The following is an 18,929-nucleotide window of genomic DNA, read 5'->3' as shown; positions in this document are numbered from 1 at the left end:
CGTGGGTGGGACCTAAGCGCCCACGGAAATGACGTCGGTCACTGCCAGTCGCATGATGTGGCAAAATGCAAAAAAAAAGGAGGGGGGAGGAAAAGAAGGAGGCTGGGGAAAGTGATGAGTCCAAAAAAGTAGTCCCTTCGATCCCTTTAATTTACCTTAGTGGCGCAGCAGTAAGCGAAGCCCTCGGCGCACTGCGCCCCGAATTCCTGCGCCCCACTGCACCGCGGCTCTCCGTGGAGGGGTACATAAGACGGAGGGGGTGAGGTGACTTGGGCGGAGTTCTGTCGACGGGATCCCTCCGCAGGGCTTAGCCGTTTCCGGAGTCTGCGCTGCGCTCGGTTCCGCCATTGCGGCTCTCCCGGACCCTGGAGCCTCCGCCCCCGACCCGAGCTCTTTCGTCTGCCTGCCAGTTTCCTGCGTCCCCGGAGAGTACCCTGCTGAGTCCAGCCTCCCCCCTCCCCCTTCTCCTCCTCTCCCTTGGAGAGCCCGGGCAGCCACTGCCCCGCAGCCCCAGTGACAGGAGGAGACCATACACCCCGACAGCGCCATGGCCCAGATTCTGCCAATTCGTTTTCAGGAGCATCTCCAGGTGCGGCTGGGATCGGGCCCATGAGGGCTGTGGAAAGGGTAGGAAGGAAGAGGCTGGAGTCTGGGCCCAAGCAAAAAGAGCAGGATCGGAGGGGGGTGGGTATCGGTACTTGGGGTATTGGGGTAGGTGGAGGATAGGGGCGCTATCTTGGAAAGCTTAAGGGTTAATGGTATGGGGGCTTGGATAGAAAGGACGAGGGTAGGGGTGCAAAGGGCAGCGAGGCCAGGCCTGGGTTCGAGGGCCTCTATTTTCGCTTCCTGGGTGGTAAGAACTGCGCATTTTAACTCCCTACCCCCTCGCCGTTTTATCCAGTTCATTCATTTGGGTAGGTTGGTTGGGGGGGGGGGGGCAGGGTTCTCCCGCGTTTCTTCCACAGAAGGATTTTCAGTCCCTAGGCCAGTGCAGAGCTGTCACCTCCCATTGCTCTTCGCTTCCCTTTCCCCATCGTGTCTGTACTCAGCACTTGTGGGGCTGGTGGGCTGGGGAGGAGCAACCTTTTTTTCTTCCTCCCTCTGCGGCCCTCAGCTGAGAAAGGCACCTTCCCCTGGGGTTGGGTGGAACGGCGATGACTTGCCTCTTGCCTTCCCCGTGGCAGTAGGAACAGAAGGTCACTGAAGGAACAGAAGGAGGGTAGAATGGGGGAACGTTTTTTCTCAGGGCGGTGTCAGTCTCAGAGTGCGTGGGGTCAAGGTCCCTAGGGGTACTCGTCTTTTTTTTTTTTTTCTTTTCTTAATTTCTCTGGGAATGGTGCGGCTTTTATTCCCTTTTTCGTTTTAAGAGGTGGGAAAGAGTTATCCATAGTTTATCTTGGGGTCTGGTGGAGTATATAGTAGGTAGTTGTAGGCTTGGCCTAAGTACCTCCCTCAGGATTGCATGGAATTGAATTGACTCCAGGAGATAGAGCATACCTTTCTGAGATATGCAAGGTTATTTGGTCTGTAATTGGCTTACTTTTAGTAGATTCTAGAGTTCTTCCCCGTGGTGTGCTTTCCTGTGCAACATACTGTCTTATCTGGCAGTTTGCCCTTGGCGGGCCCAGGCAGATGATCATTGGAGGGCTTGACTAAAGTAAGCCTCTTCTGAGCCTCTGATTTTCTTAGTTCACCAATCCTGGTTTTACTTTGGCTGCAGTAATTTATTCATATATTTTGCTTTCTTCCCAAATACCCCTTTAAAGAGGCCTGCCTCAGCTAATCTTTTGAAGGCCTGAATAATGATAAAAGGTGCCACGGTTTGACTTGACTTTAATGTTATTGACCAATGGGACATGTTACAGTTGAAAGCTATTTTACTTTCTCCAGTTGGCATACATAAAGGATTCTTGTTAATAAAAAAGTTAAGAAAAAGTGGTATTTAGGCTATGAGTAACATAACTTCATATTTCTTTACAGGTATTATCATCTTTGCATCAGCAAGAAATTATTTTCCTTTAAGTCTTGAATTATAATGAATAAATCTAAAAACTAAGTAACTCTTTAGTCTCCTGTGCTTTTCAGATAACTCATTTGAAGTAATGGAACACTTTTACAAAAGGTTAAAAAGTGTTAAGTGACAGTGGACACGGAGAAGTTCTTGTTTTTGCTCCATCCAAGTTTTGATTGCTGTGTTCTTTCTGTTAAAGTGGGGTGTAAATGAATGTAAAGAGTTGGGAAAATAATATTTTTGGGTGTGTGGGGAAAACAGGCGCATTTTCACACTAGAGTGTTTGTGAAATATAATCTTTCTGCAGACAAATGTTTGTAAATTATAAACAAACAGGTACAGTTGGTGTTTACAAGGCAGAGGTATATCCCATTAGTAAACCCTATTTCTTGACTAGTGGTGATTTGAGCACTAGCTTTTCATTTCTGTTAAAGAAGCTGTTCATTTCTGAGAATTGTTAAATAATCCCAACAATTGGAATCCAACCGTGTCACTAATTGAAGACAGATTAAATATGGGTCTGATTTCTAAGTTTCTGCAAATATTCAAGTGAAACAATTTCCTTTTGGAATAATTTGAAGATTTGAGTGTAAAGCAACTTTGCTAATATATTTGAAGAATTCAGTCTTTTTTTTTTTTTTTTTTTTGTGGTAATATGCCATGCCTAAAGTTAAGCTTGCTAGTGGGACTGTGAACTCCAGCTCATAATGGTTAATTGTGCAAAGGGCCCCAATCACCAACTTCTTACAGAGTATCTCTTAACTTCTCATTTTTATCCCTTTTCAAGAAATTAACAAGTATTATTTTAATAGGCACTTCAGGTCTTTGGCCCAAGTTCTGCCAGTTTGGTAAGTCACAGAAAACTTTCTGAAACACTTAGGATAAAAATTGGGAACAAGAATTGAGGAACTTGAGTGTAGAGTTAGTTTTTGTGAAAGTTTCTAAAGGTGAACTGTAAATGAATTTGTTAACTATTCTGGCCAACTGAAGGATCTGTCATCAAGGCTTGGAACTGTATCAAATGAATATTAGTATTTTCTAAGTTATGAAGTTTTTGTTTTGTTTTGTTTTTTAAGGATTCCTAGGCTGATAGTAAACAGATGAGTGCCTATTTGGGGAAGACATTGCTAGAGTTGCAGATTCTAAAAAAAATCCTAGACTACACACAAAATGTTGCCTGCAATTTTCAGTTCTTATAAAGATACATTAAGTATCTTTATGGCCATTGGCACATTCCACTGTATACCCATGTTCTGGAGTTCTGCAATTAAAAATCTCCCCACCCTTTTCCCTTTGATCCATAAATACAGGCTTGGAATGTGTTGTGAATTGAATGGTAGGGGTTCTTGTTATGGCTGTTTTGATTTGTAAAGAGGAAGCAGTTTTCACTATTACTGTGATATTCTGTATGCTTAACTATACTGCCTGGAAGACGCATGGAATTCTGCTACAGTCTACCTTGGGAATGGTTTTCAAGTTTAAGATGTATCATGTTTTTCAGAATTTTCCTAATGGTCTATTTACTCAGCTTAAAGGGGTGTGGCTAATTGCAGTGAATATGCTTGCACTCTGTTTAGGAGGTAATGTAAGAGAAGTGAAACTGTGTGTATAGAACCATGGTCATTTTCATTTTAGTGTATAGTGTTTTTAGAAACCTTTAGAAATCATGTGTGGTGTATGTGATTTCAGAAACCTTAACCTATGATATTTGAATTCTATTTAACAGCGTGTTTTTCCTGTCACTGTTACTGATGTGATTTTTCTTTTTGAGAGTTACTGTCCAATAGAACTTTATTCCATGATGAAAACATATAGTAGCGGGGCTGGATGTCTCAGTCGGTTGAGAGTCCGACTTCATTCATCTTAGGTCAGTGTTAGTTTGAGCCCCACATCAGGCTCACTGCTGTCAGCCTGTCAGCGCAGAGCCCGCTTCAGGTCCTATCTTCCTCTCTCTGCCCCTTCCCTGCTTCCACTTTCTCCCAAAATAAATAAATATTTTTTAAAAAAGAATATATACTAGTTTGTGTCACTGAGGAACTAAGTTTTTACTTTTATTTCTTTTCAATTGATTTAAATGTAACTGGCCACTACATTGGACTGTACAATTATAGACTTTGTAAGAGTGAAGATTTGTCATACCACCCATGTTTATAAAGTTTAGAACACTTTATTAATCAAAATTAAAACATTCATTATTTGAAAGTGTTAGTTGAAAAAAATGTTAGTTGAATACTGTCTTGTCTCTTTTGGGAAGTGGTTGTGATGAACAATGAGTAGTGAATGAAGGGAACAGTAGACTTCTTGTGAGAGCCTGTTTTGCCCTATGAATGTATGTGGCTGGGTGCTTTCAGTCTTCACTTAACCCCCCAGACATCCTTCTTACACAATTAAAAAAGGTGAGACCCTGTCCAAGGGAACACAGTGTCAGAATGGGATTTGAACCTGGGTCTTCAGACACAAAATATTTCAAAGAAATAGAATGATTGGCCTTAAGAAAAGTTATACAGTGTCCTACTTTGCTTTTTTCTGTTGGACTTTGCAAACTCTGAGGATGTTCTAACTTGATCCAGATTGTTAAAATTTCAACATGTAAGGAGTATAAAATTTTCAGTGGGATATTTTACATTCCTTTCTTGGGGTACTGATTTTTCAAAATCTGATTTGTATTTTACACTCAAAGCACATCTCATTTCAGACCCTCTTTTCATTGGACATATTTGTTCTGTATTTAGCTTTCTTATTATTTCAGTTGAAAAAAGCAGATTTGCATGGCCAGGTTATTCCAAACATACTTAAGTTTTTCATAATTGAATTTATTACCAGTTACTGTTTAGTTTTAAGTAGTTTAAATTTTAAAATAAATTCAGTCACAGTAACCACATTTCAATACTCACATCACACGTGGCTTGTGAAATGTGGCTGTTGTACTGGAGAACACAAGACTAAGCTCTTTTGGGGGCAGCTGGGTAGCTTAGTAGGTTAAGTGTCTGACTTCAGATGAGGGTTCTGATCTCCCAGTCTGTGGGTTCAAGCCCGATGTCTGGCTCTTTGCTGACAGCTCAGAGCCTGGAGCCTGCTTCAGATTCTGTGTTTCTCTCTGCCTCTCCCCCAGTAGTGCTCTGTCTCTCTCTCCTTCAAAAATAAATATTAAAAAACTTTTTAGGGGCGCCTAGGTGGCTCAGTCGGTTAAGCGTCCAACTTCGGCTCAGGTCATGATCTCACGGTTCGTGGATTAGAGCTCTGCGCTGGGCTCTGTGCTGACAGCTAGCTTGCTCAGAGCCTGGAGCCTGCTTCAGTTTTTCCTCTCTCTCTAACCCTCCCCTACTCACGCTCTCTCTCTCTCAGAAATAAATTTAAAAAACATTTTTTAAAAATATTTAAAAAAATTTTTTTAAAGGCTAAACTTTTCTTTGTCTCAGTAAGATAGGCCTGCTGCTTCACAAAGTTACTGTAAAGATCCGAGGTCATGTATGTGAAAGTACTTGATGTAGCACTTTAGGAACAATAATTGTGGGCTATAAAATTTTTGTCCAGTACATTTAATTCATGTATCTGACCACCAGTGATATAGTATTTTATTTGCAGACCTAGATTTTTATGGTTTATAAATATTTGATAATTACCTAAGATTTGAATACTTATCAGCAACTGTTAGACTAGGGACAAAGTGATGAACAATACTGACTATAGCTTGCATTGGTTAGTTGGGAAAGGCTGTTCATACGTAATTGCAACATGTTATAGAATGTTTGATGCTGTGCAGGACTTAATACAAATATTCATATAATATAAGTGATTCCTCTCTGAAATGTGCCCAAAAGAAAGAAATTTTTAAACTCCTTTTTTTAAATATTCCATGAGCTCTTAGTGTATGCTGTTGGTACATTTTTAATTCGTGTTCGTCGGTCAGATACATTTGAGAAACCTGACCATCATATCTGATAAAATACCCACCTGGAATGCCAGTCAGACCTTCGCTGGTGTTATGTATGTCCTATGTTGAAGTGAATGTTCTTACTTAGATGGGAAATGAGTTCATAACTGATATTTCAGTTCTTTAAATTAGAATGAAGTTATTTCTCTAAATTTATTTACATATATGCCATGCCAAAGCTGCTTCACAAATTCAACTTGTAAGCCACAGCAAAGTTTACAGCTCTAGCTGGATGTTTTTCCCCCTTGGCCAAGCACCTGTGGCTAATGCTCTTAACCAAAGGGATGGCAGGAGGCTTGGATCTGAATGTATTATGCAAAACCCAGCTGTCATACCTGGATTTTGTGTCTCTTTTTTGTGTGTTATGAAAAATATAATTTATTTTGCCCTAACTTTTGCTATTAAATGTTTTATTTACTTTTGAGAGAGAGAGAGAACAAACACACACACATGGGGTAGGGGCAGAGAGCAAGCGAGACAGGGTCTAAAGCAGCCTCCGCACTGACAGTGGACAGCCTGATGTGGAGCTCAAACTCAGAAGCCCAGAGATCATGACCTGAGCTGAAGTTGGACTCTTAGGCACAAAGGCACCCCTATTTTGCCCTAACTTAAAGGGAGTAACTATTTATGAAATCTTGGTGTGTCTGGGTGGCTTGGTTGGTTGGGCGTTCAACTCTTAATTTCAGCTCAGGTCATGATTCTGGGGTGGTGGTATGGAGCTCCATGTTGGGTTTCACGTTGAGCGTGGAACCTCTTCTGCCCCCTCCCTCACTTGTTCTTTCTCTCTCTAAAATAAAACAAACAAAACAAACTGTTATCAAATCTTAATTGTCCTGACATCTAAAAGATCAAAATAATTGACCACTATAGTTATTTGAACACCTACTGTGCACTGAGAACACTGCTAAATGTTGTATGCTCATGATCTTATTTAATTAGCAAGAAAATCCCATCAGATTGTTAGGGTTAGCCTTATTTTGCACTTGACGAAATTGAAGTTCATTACAGTTAATCAGTAGTCAGACAGCTAGCGAGTGGGTGGTCAGACTTTAATACTTGGTCTTTTTGGAATGTGGCACCTTGATGAATGGTCTGTATAATTTGAACTGCAAAATATAGCAGTGTGTTTGCATCTATGCTGTGGTGGTCTTTGATGTACACATTCTGCCAGTGGTTAGTTGTTTTTTTGTTTAAGTTTTATTTTGCGAGAGAGAGAGTGAGAGCGCATGCTTGCGTGCTCAATAGCAGGGGTGGGGCAGAGAGAGGAGAGAGAGAGAGAGAGAGAGAATCCTAAGCAGGCTCTGAGCTGTCAGTGCCTGAGCATCAGAGCCTGATGCAGGACTGAACCCACAAATCGTGAGACAATGACCTGAGCTGAAATCAAGAGTTGGGCGCTCAACTGACTGAGCCACCTAGGGACCCCAATCGTTTTTATATTATGAGAAAAGTAAGGGCCAGTGAGCCAACATTTGATTTTCTATGCTTTAAGTGGCTATATAGATGATGTTTTTAAAGGGCTTTATTCAAGTTCCCACTAGAAAATTGTGCAGAATGATTGAGCTCAGGTAAACTGGTAATGAGGGTTATCTTTATCCCTCTTAAAGCTGAACTTCTCAAATGTGTCTATAAGAGTTTTTCTTAATGACAAGAGCGTGAATATATTCTAGTTTGAAGCCACTTAGTGAAAGCAGGAAACTTCTATTTTACTGTATTATTTATGTTTTTGTAAATGCAATGTAAATGTTTTTGTAAATGTTTTGTAATGTAAAACTTAAATATAATTCTAGGAAAACAGAGGCACTTGAGGTGGGGGAGGAGAAAAGTGGATGTTGAACATGCTTGCTCAGTATGAATAACATAACCATAGAGGGAAAAATGGTTACAAGCTTGTAGGGTTGTGCTTCGGAGGCAGAACCACCAGTAATATTAGCACTTCCTGTTCTGAATCATTAGGTAAATAAGGACTTTTAAGTTCTGAAGTAAAGCAGATTTTAAAGCTTATTCCTGAAAGAATAGGAATTGAGTGCATTGAAACCATTTTGCCACATTAAAAAATTTAAATTCTGCTGTGTTCTGTTGTGGAAAATGTCTCAGATGTTTGAGCTCTATCTTTTTATCTTTTCTGAACTTCCTCATTAAGTTAAAATAATACTTTTTGGCAATTGTGAAGTTAGACTGAGGTGTGTGTTTGTGTTTATATCATAATATTTAGCTTATACAGACACTCAAGTATTCTTTCTTAGCCCTGTGCTAGAGCAGAGTCTCCTTTATCTAGTAGAATAGAATATAAATGCCATGCTAAAGGAAAAAAAAAACTACCATCTACCCAGTTATTGAAGCCAAGATCTTGGAGTTACACCAGATTCTTTCCTTTTATTATTTTTTTCTTTTTTTAATGTTTATTTTGAGAAAGAGAGAGAAAACATGAGCAGGGGAGAGAGACTCCCAAGAGAATCCTAGCAGAGTGCTTGATCTCAGGAACTGCAAGATTATGACCTGAGCTGAAGAGTTTGACACTTAACTGACTGAGCCACCCAGGTGGCCCTTTCCTTTTATTTTCCACATCCAGTTCATTTCTGGTGTAGGGAAGGGAAGAACTCTTAATAGTGATGTATGCTGGAGATCCTACGGATTGCAGTTTCTGATGACTCCCCCCCTCCCCACATACACACAATGCTATATATATTTTTTTAATGTTTTACTTATTTCTGAGAGAGAGAGAGCGTGAGCAGGGGAAGGTCAGAGAGAGGGAGACACAGAATCTGAAACAGGCTTCAGGATCTGAGCTGGCTGTCAGCACAGAGCCCGATGTGGGGCTCGAACCCACGAACCCTGAGATCATGACCTGAGCCAAAGTCGGACACTTAACCGACTGAGCCAACTAGGAGCCCCACATAATGTTTTAAACAACAGAAATTTTACAGTTTTAGAGGACAGAGGCTGAAATGAATCCCATAGGAGAAGATAGGGTTTTGGCAGGATTGTATTCTTCCTTGAGGCTCTAGAGGAAAATCCATTTGATGACTCCATCTATTGACTGTGAGAATCAGAGTAGATGAAAATAGGATTTGGGACTGTTGCTTTCATCGGTTTCTGACTAGCTGAGAAAAAGGACTTAAAAACCACCGTAGTGGACACAGTGAAGCCAGCGATTAACCATGTATGCTCAACTTGGCAAACAGCTGACCTTGGATAACTCATTGAGGATGAATAATTGGGAAAAAACCCATAGGGAGAACATGGTTTACAAAATTCATGTCTTTCCCCACTCTCTGTGGTACCGTAAATTTCTCCCTTTTGAACTGTGTAAATCTAAGGTGAACTTCTTCAAGAAGGCGTTTCATTATATTAAAAGCCTTACCAAGTCTCCACATTTATGGAGTCCTCTCACAGTTAACTTCTGTTTTGATTATTGCAACATGTTCATTGAAGACTATCATATGCTTGAAATCCATCTGGATTGGTTAGGAGGTAAACATATCTAATTGGATTGGTAAGAGGTAAACATATCTAATAATTATTGTTCTCTAGTCTCACAGTTATAACTTTTGGATGGGGTAAGGAAAGATTTTAAATATCCCTCAAAAACTCGATCCATTAGGGGCATATTTCTGGAGATTATAATCCAGAAACAAGTGAAAAAAACAACTCTCCTAATATGCAAAAGGCATTTAAGGCATGTTCTAAAATTACCGTGATTGTACCATAATGGATTTAAAATTTTTTTCTTTTTTAGTATTTATTTTGAGGTGGGAGAGGGAGAGAATGAGTGGGGAAGGGCAGAGAGAGAGGGAGACACAGAATCCAAAACAGACTCCAGGCTTTGAGCTGTTAGCACAGAGTCTGATGTGGGCTCGAACCCACGAACTGTGAGATTATGACCTGAGCTGAAGTCAGACACTTAACTGACTGAGCCACCCAGGGGCTCCTGGATTTTTTTTTTTTTTAAAGCACTTTAATGGAATGGAGAGGATTTTCCAGTGTTTATGAAAACACTGATGTGAAAAGGTGCATACGAAGAGTTAAAATGGCTTCTGAAATGTGAAGAGTAGAAATACATTTTCAAGTAAATTATTTTATAATTTTATTTATTTATTTTTTGTTAAGTAGGCTCCATGCTCCAAAATAGAGCTTGAATTCAGGACCCTGAGATCTAGACTCTTACGTTGTATTGACTGAGCCAGCCAGGCACCCTGTAAATTATTTTGTAATTTTAAATGTCTTTATAAACTAAGTCAAATGACTACTTAAAGTATGTATTAAGCATATCTAATTCCTAAGAATTTATATTAACAGGGCCAAGGATCTTTTAAAATTGAGATAAAATTCGTAGAACTTAAAATTAACGATTTTAAAGTGAACAGTTTAATGGTACATTCACAACATTGTGCAACTATCACCTCTATCTACTTCCCAGACCTTTTCATCTCTCCAAAAGGAAACCCCAAATGCATTAAGCAGTATCTCATTTCCACCCCCCTTCTATCCCCTGCAACCAATAATGTACTTTTCTCTCCCTATGGATTTACCTATCAGTGGAATCATACAATATATGACCCTTTTTTTTTGGTCTAACTTACACTAAGCATAATGTTTGAGGTTCATCCTTGTTGTAGTATGTATCTCATACTTCATTCCTTTACTGAGTAAATCCATTGAGTAGAAGACATACTACATTTTATTTGTCTTTTCATTAGTTGATGGACATTTGGATTCTTTCCACCTATTGGCTATTATGAATGAATGTTGCTGCTGTGGCCATTAAAGTTTTTGTTTGAATACTCATTTTCAGTTCTTTTGGATATATACTGAGGAGTGGAAATGCCAGGTCTTATGGTTTAGAACTGCGTTTTCATTTTTGAGAAATTGTCCAACGGTTTTTCACGGCAGATGTACCATTTTACATCCCCACCAGCAATGTATGAGAGTTCCAGTTTTTCCACATTCTAATTAATACTAGTTAAAAGCTTTTTTTGAGTGTCTAGGGAATGGTTTGCTTGCTAAGATAAATACCCCATTTGGACACATAATGGTATTTTTAGTTCTATGTGTCCTCCTCCAAGTTTTGTCGCTCTGTCCTCTCTTAAATTATGTGTCCTGCTTTAGATGGTATTTCACTTTCTCCTGAGACACCATGTATTCGCCTACATATATTTGGGCTAGCCATGCATCCTTTGTAATTACACCATTGTAATTGCTGTGTGCTTGTGACGCACTGAGTAGAGAAGGCCATAGCTCATTTACTGTAGAATTGTCTGTATTAGCGTGGTATCTGGCATACAATAAATAGCTGCTCATTAGTTGTTTAAATGTGTGATTATGGGAAAAAATACTATAGAACTAGGAAGAGATCTGAGGAAATCCTTAAAAGTTTTTTTCTATTGGAACTGGAAGAAGCTTCAGGAAACTGTTAGCATTATCTGTGGCATGTAAAGAAACTTGATACAATATGAATAGAAAGACCCATGGTGGTAAAGAGCTGCAGTAATACGATATATACAGAAACAATTGATTCTGGAGCAGTTAGGAGTAGAATTTCCCCTGTGGACATCAGCGATGTGGAAGATGAACTTGAAAAAATTTTTTGAAGATTTTAAATTTAGAAAGAAATTCCAGAATTAAAACAAGAGGAGGTGTGACAGAATAGGTTACAAGTCTAAGAGTTACAGAAACCAAAATAATTGGAATGGAGGCACTTTTCAGACAATGGAAGACAGTTTAACTGCTATGAAAGAAGCAGCAAGGTTTAAAGGGTTCAGAAGCGTTTGAGACAGGCCTGGGGAAGTTTTAGTACCATGAATTAAAAAAAAAAAAAAATCTACAAGCATTCATAGCATACCCTCTCCCTGACTGCATGTCAGACAGTGAAGCAGTATCTGTAGGGTTTGGGGATGGAAAGTTTTTATCACTTTTTAGAACACATGAGCTACGTACAAATTGTATACTCTAAACTCTGAGTCTAAAACCTGTTATTTTCCCTGTATGTTGTTACCTTTGTAGTAATGACAAATTTATAGCTTAACAAAGTAAAGAAAGGCAGTTTCACACAAAACTTACAGTTAAATAGTAGGCTATAAATTTTGAATTAATGTTGCCAAATAATAGATGCTCAATAGGTATTAGAAAATCTATCCTGGTCATTTAGTCATTTTAATGTTTCAGACTCTCTGAATTTGTTAATATTAAGTGATGCTGAGAAAGCTTATAACTCTTTATGCCAAGGGTTAATTTGTTGACTCTGTTGAACTTCGAATTTTTGGCATTTAGATTCACAGGGAAATATTCCAGTGATTCAGATGTAAAAAAATTGATTCTGACCTTGTAACTTGTAACGCTTATGTGCTGATCATGCTTTAAATGATTGCTCCAACCGCATAATGTCTAATTTCTTAGCAGGTATGTTGGTATAGGTTAGAAAAAGACATGAATATGTGCAGCAGTAACAAACAGGGTTGAGCTTAATCACTGGGCTCCCACTTAAAAATACATTTTGGGAAGTTGTTGAGAAGTTGTGTCATAGAATGAAGTTTCTTTGAGACCTTTACAGTTTTAGTAGTAAGGAAACTGGCCAGATTTTTAGTTACTTACACCAGGAAACCAAGCCTGTGGTGTCTGCCTAGGGACATTCACATCATCCTTTGAAGATTTTTATGTTAGGTCAGCATTTAGTATTATAATCTTGAACCCTCAAAGTAAGCCTCATTTCTAGTTCTTCAAGAAGAATGTTTGGATAAAGTCTATGTCACCCCCCTCCCCTCAACACACAAACATTCATACATACATACCTGTAATCAGTTATGACTTTGGTAGTGTTTACTACTTCTGTGCCAGCTGAATGGCATTTATGCAGAAAAGGGTATATAACCTTGGAGAACCTGCAAGATTCGAGACTTAAAAAAAAAACTTAACCTATATTGCCCTGCAGTTTGGTCAGAATTGAGGTGTACTATTTCATCTAATTATTGGACTGGTCAAATGTAAGCTTTTAACGTTTTCCTGTCAGTAGTTGGCTTTTATAAGTAGGAAAAATTCTCTTTGAATTTCCTGATAATTTACCAAAACTAATAGTCTTACAGTCCAACTGTGGCTTCTTGAATATAGTATTTAATTTTGGAGTGGGTGACAAGAGTCCCAATTCTAAGAGACTGTGATTGCCTCAAAGGCTAACATGGAGTAGAAACAAAGGGTCAGCAAGAATTAAAGGCATTTTTACTTCTTGCTTGAAATGTGTGGAGCACACAAAACAATGGCCAGTATCCTGTTGATGGAAGAACTAAAGGAATGCTGCATTCTCAGCATTTGTCTTCATTTCCTGTAGAAGACAGAAACTGCAGTTTTTATTTGACATTCTGCTAGTTTCATGGCTAGTTTCAAGGGCTCAGTGAAGTGACTGGTGTCAGCATTTTTTTTTTAACTGTGGTTGATATTAGTGAAGGTAGAGGATATTTAGGGGTTTTTAAAGGAAATTACGCTGAGTGAAATACTTGGGATAGGAAGTTAACCAAGTCTTAAGGCACTTAACTTCAAAATAACTACAATGAAAAAAAATAACAACATTGAGTGATATCCAGGTATCAGCAGGTCTCTCTCAAATTGTTGACTTCTTAACTCTAGTGTTAACACTTATTAAGTCTTTATCAAGAGACAGGATTCATTTACAGAAAAGGTAACTGAAATAGAACAATACATAGAGCACCTACAAAATAGTCTTATGTGAAATACACTAGCTCATACATACTTCCTTTCCATTCTAACTATTCAGATGAAACAAGGAGGAAGGATCTGGAAAGTGTAAAGCTAAGCCCTTTTTTAGTAATGCTGTCATAAACACAAGTTTTAATGTATTTTGATTTTCAGCTGATACAGCTGGTGAATGAGTTCTCTTCTGAGTTTACCAGTCATTCGTTAGGAAGCAAACTCCCCAAGTATGCTTATAAAGAAGACTGTTTGCAGTGAATGTTCCTATTTGATCAAATGTAACACCTGTTGGTTGAAATTAGTAGGCTCAAAGCAAGACAAATATTTCTTTAATTACATTATGTTTGTAAGCGTAAACAATTGTGATTGATTGCTGTGATAGAGACTTTGTGTTAACACAGTCTCCTCTTTAGTCCAAGAATTGGGCATTGAAGAATAGCAGGGGCATGCCTGGATGGCTCAGTTGACTATTTTGGCTCAGGTCATAATCTTGCAGTTTGTGACATTGAGCCCCATACCGGGCTCTCTGCAATCAGCACAGAGCCTGCTTGGGGTTCTCTCTCCCTCTCCTTGCTTGTTCATGTGAGCACTTTCTTCTCTCTTTCTCTCAAAAATAAACATAAGAAAACAGCATGGTTTTTTACCTGGTTGTATTGTCTTTTGCTAGCATTTTCTGCCCTTTATAATAAATGCATATTACTGGATTGCATATAGCCATAGTCTGTTCGGTCCCTTTAACAATATTTTCTTAGTTTGTTTAATCACTAATGTATTCTAATAAGGTACTGCCTCTCCATCACTGGGTTCCTGATACCTTCCATGTGTATATATATGGAAGGTTTCTTAAGCAATCTCTAGTAATTTTTTTGTAATGTTTTGTTTTTGTCATGTTTTGAGTAAAGTAAATTGGCCTACCATAGGTTTGGCTATGTAATGTTAGTAGGATGACATCAGCCATTCTGTTTTGAAATAGTATATATCATGATGTCACATGTCCCGGAGCTAGATAACTGTAAAATGACAGAAATCCATAAAGTAAATCCCTGAAATATAGGGAGTGGTTATGTGGCCTCTCACTGTTTTAAGTGCTTGATGTGTGCTAAATCACTTCAGCCTTTCATGTAGCACCTAGGCATGCTTTGCTCAAGCGTGAATGGACACTATCTTTTCTGCTTGCCATGTTTACAGTCAAACCAAGTATAGTTTCAAAACCAAGACAGGAAAAACAAAGCTTTTAAGGCATTAAGAACTGATGAGCCTTTAAAATAGTTTTCTGAATCTAATATTGCTGAAGCTAAAACAACTTTTTTTTTAGGGGTGGCTCAGTTGGTTTAGTGTCCCAAATCTTGCTTTTGGTTCAGTTCATGATCTCGGAGTTCTTGAGATTGAGCGCTGTGTTGGGCTTTGTTCTGACTACAGGGAGCCTGGTTGGCATTCTGGCTCTCCTTTCTTCTCTGTACCTCCTTCATGTTCTCTCTTTCTCAAAATAAATAAAAATACAATTTTTTACCATATCTCTTTAATTTTAATAGTCTTTTCCACACATCATTTTTTAAATTAGAGATTCATCATACAGTGTGTATCTTTTTCCAAAAGTTATGGTATTTATGAATGTTAGAAATTATGAATATCTTACGAAAATCTTAGATACTTATCAACATCTTGGAAATAGAGACAGGCCTCTCTTTTCTCATGTTTTTTGAAGAAATTGCATCTTATTACATCTGCACATTGTTAATCCTTTGTAGCCCTGGGCCTTTGCTATTTGAAAGTTTATTGATTTCTTGAGAGGAAAGAGCACCCAAGTTGAGGTGTTCTTCCCTTGGGTTCTCACTTCCGCTAGTGTTGAACTTTGCAGATTTTTTCTCCCAAGCCTCCCGCAAGCTATCTGGATTTGAAAACTTGAAAGTTCAACTTTTTCCTGTGTCTCATTATCTTGTTTGAAATCTTTGTATAACTTTACCACTGCCCTTCCAATTTTGCCAGTGTTTAATGTCAACTTATCCTTTTCTCCTTGTTGGATTCTCAAGAAAAATGTCTGAAAACATTGCTCTTCATTAGACTGGGCAATGATGGAAGTGTATAGTTTGTGCCTTCCATTAGTAGTCACATGTGGTTGTTCAGTACTTGAAATGTGTCTCATGTGACTGGGGAACTGAATATTTTATATACTTAAAATTGAATAGCTGCATGTGATCAGTCGTTTTTCTTGGACAGTGCAGCAAATCTTCGTTCTGATTGGACAGACCTCCAGTGTACAACTCCTTTAGAGTATAACTCTTAACTTGAATTACATCACTCTTTGGTTTGATTTTCATCTTTACCTTTTGAAAGTTGTATTGTTCCTTCCTGCCCTACAGGTAAATTGCCTATAAAAATCTAATCCTTATAAATTTAATTTTTAATATCTGTAACCATAAGAGAGTATAGATTAATCCCTTTTTAAAACTTAAAAAAAAATTGCAAGCTTTCATAGAAGAACTGGGGAAAGCCATATACCCAGTCATCTAGATTTTTTAATATTTTGTTATGTGTGCTTTTTTTGTTTTAAACGTTTTAAAGAAATTCAAGCCATCATGACCTTTCACTTCTAAATACCTCAGCCTACATCTTTAGAAAGTGAGAAAAAATTTTTTTAATTCATTTTGAGAGAAAGAGAGTGCAAGAGAGAGGGAGAGAGGATCCCAAGCAGGTTTTGTGCTGTCAGTGTGGAGCCTGACAGGGCTGAATCCCGAAACCCTAAGATCATGACCTGAGCCAAAATCATGCGTCACATACTCAACCAGCTGAGACATCCAGGTGCCCCTATTTTTTAAAGTTTATTTTCTTGGAGAGGGAGAGGGAGAGGGGGAGAGAGAACATGAGTAGGGGAGGGACTGAGAGGGAAAGAGAATCCCAAGCAGGCTCTGTCCTGTTAGCCCAGAGCCCGACTGGAACTCTGTATTTTAAAACAGATACTTCTGAAAAGCATTCATCATTTGTTTTGTGTAATGTTCCTCAATTTTGATTCCTCAAAAATGGGTCCTCGTGATTAGTCCAGGTTATATACTCTCAGCAAGAATACCACAGAAGTAATGCCTTAGTGCCTTTGTACTGGATCATATCAGGAAACACATACTGTTGATCAGACCTATTGCTGGTGGTATTAACTTTGATCGTTTGATGAAGGTTGTGTCTGACAGGTTTCTTCACTCTGAATCTCTTTTCCCCAAGTAGCTTAGGAAGTACTGTGAGTCTGTGTAAGTAATGTTATTCCTCAAAATTTCATCCATTAATTTTAGTATTCATTGATGATTTTCTCTGAATCAATTATTGTGATACTTGCAAAAGAGTGACTTTTAAAAAATTCTATTGATTGGTCTTTCACCATTTTTAAGTTTGCTTTCTTTATAAGTAACAGTTTTTCATTTTTTGTTATTTATATTTTTTATTTATACTAGTGTGGACTCCTGATTTCATAAACCTCTTTTAGTCTGTAATTGTCCTGAAAAGTAATTAATAGTATACATATTGTAAAAGAAACGCTATCTTTCTGTAAGATTATTTTTGCCTCTGTAATATTAGACATATTGAAGAGCAAAAATGGAAGAGGCTTTCACTCTTTAAGAAAGTTCTTTTATTTGAAGAACTTAAATTGAGTTGGGTGAATTGACCTGGACTTATGTGGCATAGGCAGATTAGGAAACATTGGGAACCTCAACATTGAGAAACTCTGGTTTGGGAAAGGTGTGGTAAAGGGGTGTGTGTGTGTGTGTGTGTGTGTGTGTGTGTGGCAGTGGCCTAAGCTGTGGGAACCTCAACATTGGGAAACTTCTGGTTTGGGAAAGGTGTAGTAAAGGTGTGTGCGTGTGTGTGTGTGTGTGTGTGTGTGGCCTAAGCTTTTCTGCACATTGAAGAGTGAAATTCTATGCTTGCTTTACATTTTAACTTCTGTTTGTTGTTGTTGTTGTTGTTGTTTGTTTCGAGCTCTGTAGGGTAAAGAGAGTTTTTGATGGTACTGACTTTATGCCATCTGTTTGCTTTAGCTTTCCCAGCTTGCTCCCTCAGCAAAGGTGGTAGAGCATATTTGCCAAGTTTGTGGCAAGCCTTAGCAGTGTGTTCCATGGTGCACCTAAAAATAAGAATTAAAATAAAATAGGGTTACTTAGTATGAAAATGTTACACGGTTCCATACTACATGGTTTTGAGATTTTGGTTTCTACCTAACTTTAGGCAAATTAAAGAGCAGAATTGAAAGTTTGTAAGTATAATTTCCTATTCTTAAAAAAAAAAAAAAAAAAGGGAGGGGGCATTTCACAATGTCTGAGTAAGTTAAGCACCCAGAGACCACTAATCTATTATCAGTAGTCAAAAGATATTCACACCCAGAGTTTCATCCAACCTGTAGGACAGCTGAATTAAGTAGATAAATGCAAATATAAGAAAAGCTAATCTTGAGCTGGCCTAAGTACTCATGAGTTGTGTGTTCTAAAAGTGTCTATTGAGGGGCACCTGGGTGGCTCAGTCGGTTAAGCGTCCGACTTCGGCTCAGGTCATGATCTCATGGTTCATGGACTTGAGCCCTGTGTCAGGCTCTGTGCTGACAGCTAGCTCAGAGTCTGGAGCCTGTTTCGGATTCTGTATCTCCCTCTCTCTCTGACCCTCCCCCGCTCACGCTGTCTGTCTCTCTCAGAAATAAATAAAACATAAAAAAAAATCAAATAAAAGTATCTATTGTTCTCAGTGATCTACATTAAACACTGTTCTAAGAAGGTGCTGTCATGTCAGATGTTCCAGAGGAGGAAACAGGTACACAGATAACTGATTAATTAGCCCATGATCATTTAAGTGACAAAACTAGAATTAAACCCAGATGTTTTGTTCTTATGAAGAATCTGCAGAACCAACTAATTTTGGATGATGCTTGTACTTCATAATCAAAGTTATACATTTTTATAGTAATTGTCTACTTGAATGAAGAACCTTCTGTGTTCTCTAGATAATGGGGAATCTGAAATACTATCTATATGTCTCACCACAAAAACTAGAAATGTAGTGTTCCCTGCCCCCCACCCCCACCCCAGGCATTTTAATCCAAATTGGGGTGAGAGGAGGGGGGAGGGAAGAAGAAACATTTTTGTATCATTTCTAATGTGTGACTCCAGGACTCTCCAGAGTTTTGGTTTGACCAATTAACAGTAAATTGACTTAACTTTTTGGAAACTAAACTAGGCTTAAGTGTCAGGGCCTACAATAGTGCCACTTACGGGTTAGTGCCCAGAATGTAGTGTGGAAACCCAACGAATT

General features: G+C 38.6%; 1 protein-coding gene across 2 annotated transcripts in view; it reads left to right on the top strand.

Annotated features, from left to right (window-relative positions):
- Positions 1 to 291: 291 nt before the first annotated feature.
- CLTC (clathrin heavy chain) overlaps positions 292 to 18,929 on the top strand; it is a 64,937-nt gene continuing 46,299 nt past the window's right edge. Inside the window, exon 1 of one of the 2 annotated variants that reach the window (XM_039247308.1) lies at positions 292 to 589. In XM_039247308.1, the coding sequence (XP_039103239.1) occupies positions 548 to 589 (42 nt within the window). In that variant the 5' untranslated portion in view covers positions 292 to 547. The remainder of the gene's footprint in view (positions 590 to 18,929) is intronic. The other variant, XM_039247309.1, reaches the window with a different exon arrangement.

This window comes from Hyaena hyaena, unplaced genomic scaffold, assembly GCF_003009895.1.
Source record: "Hyaena hyaena isolate Hyena2069 unplaced genomic scaffold, ASM300989v1 scaffold_298, whole genome shotgun sequence".
NCBI classification, from domain to species: domain Eukaryota; kingdom Metazoa; phylum Chordata; class Mammalia; order Carnivora; family Hyaenidae; genus Hyaena; species Hyaena hyaena.
Note: the sequence above shows the minus strand (reverse complement) of the source record. Positions and strands in the feature narration are given on the sequence as shown.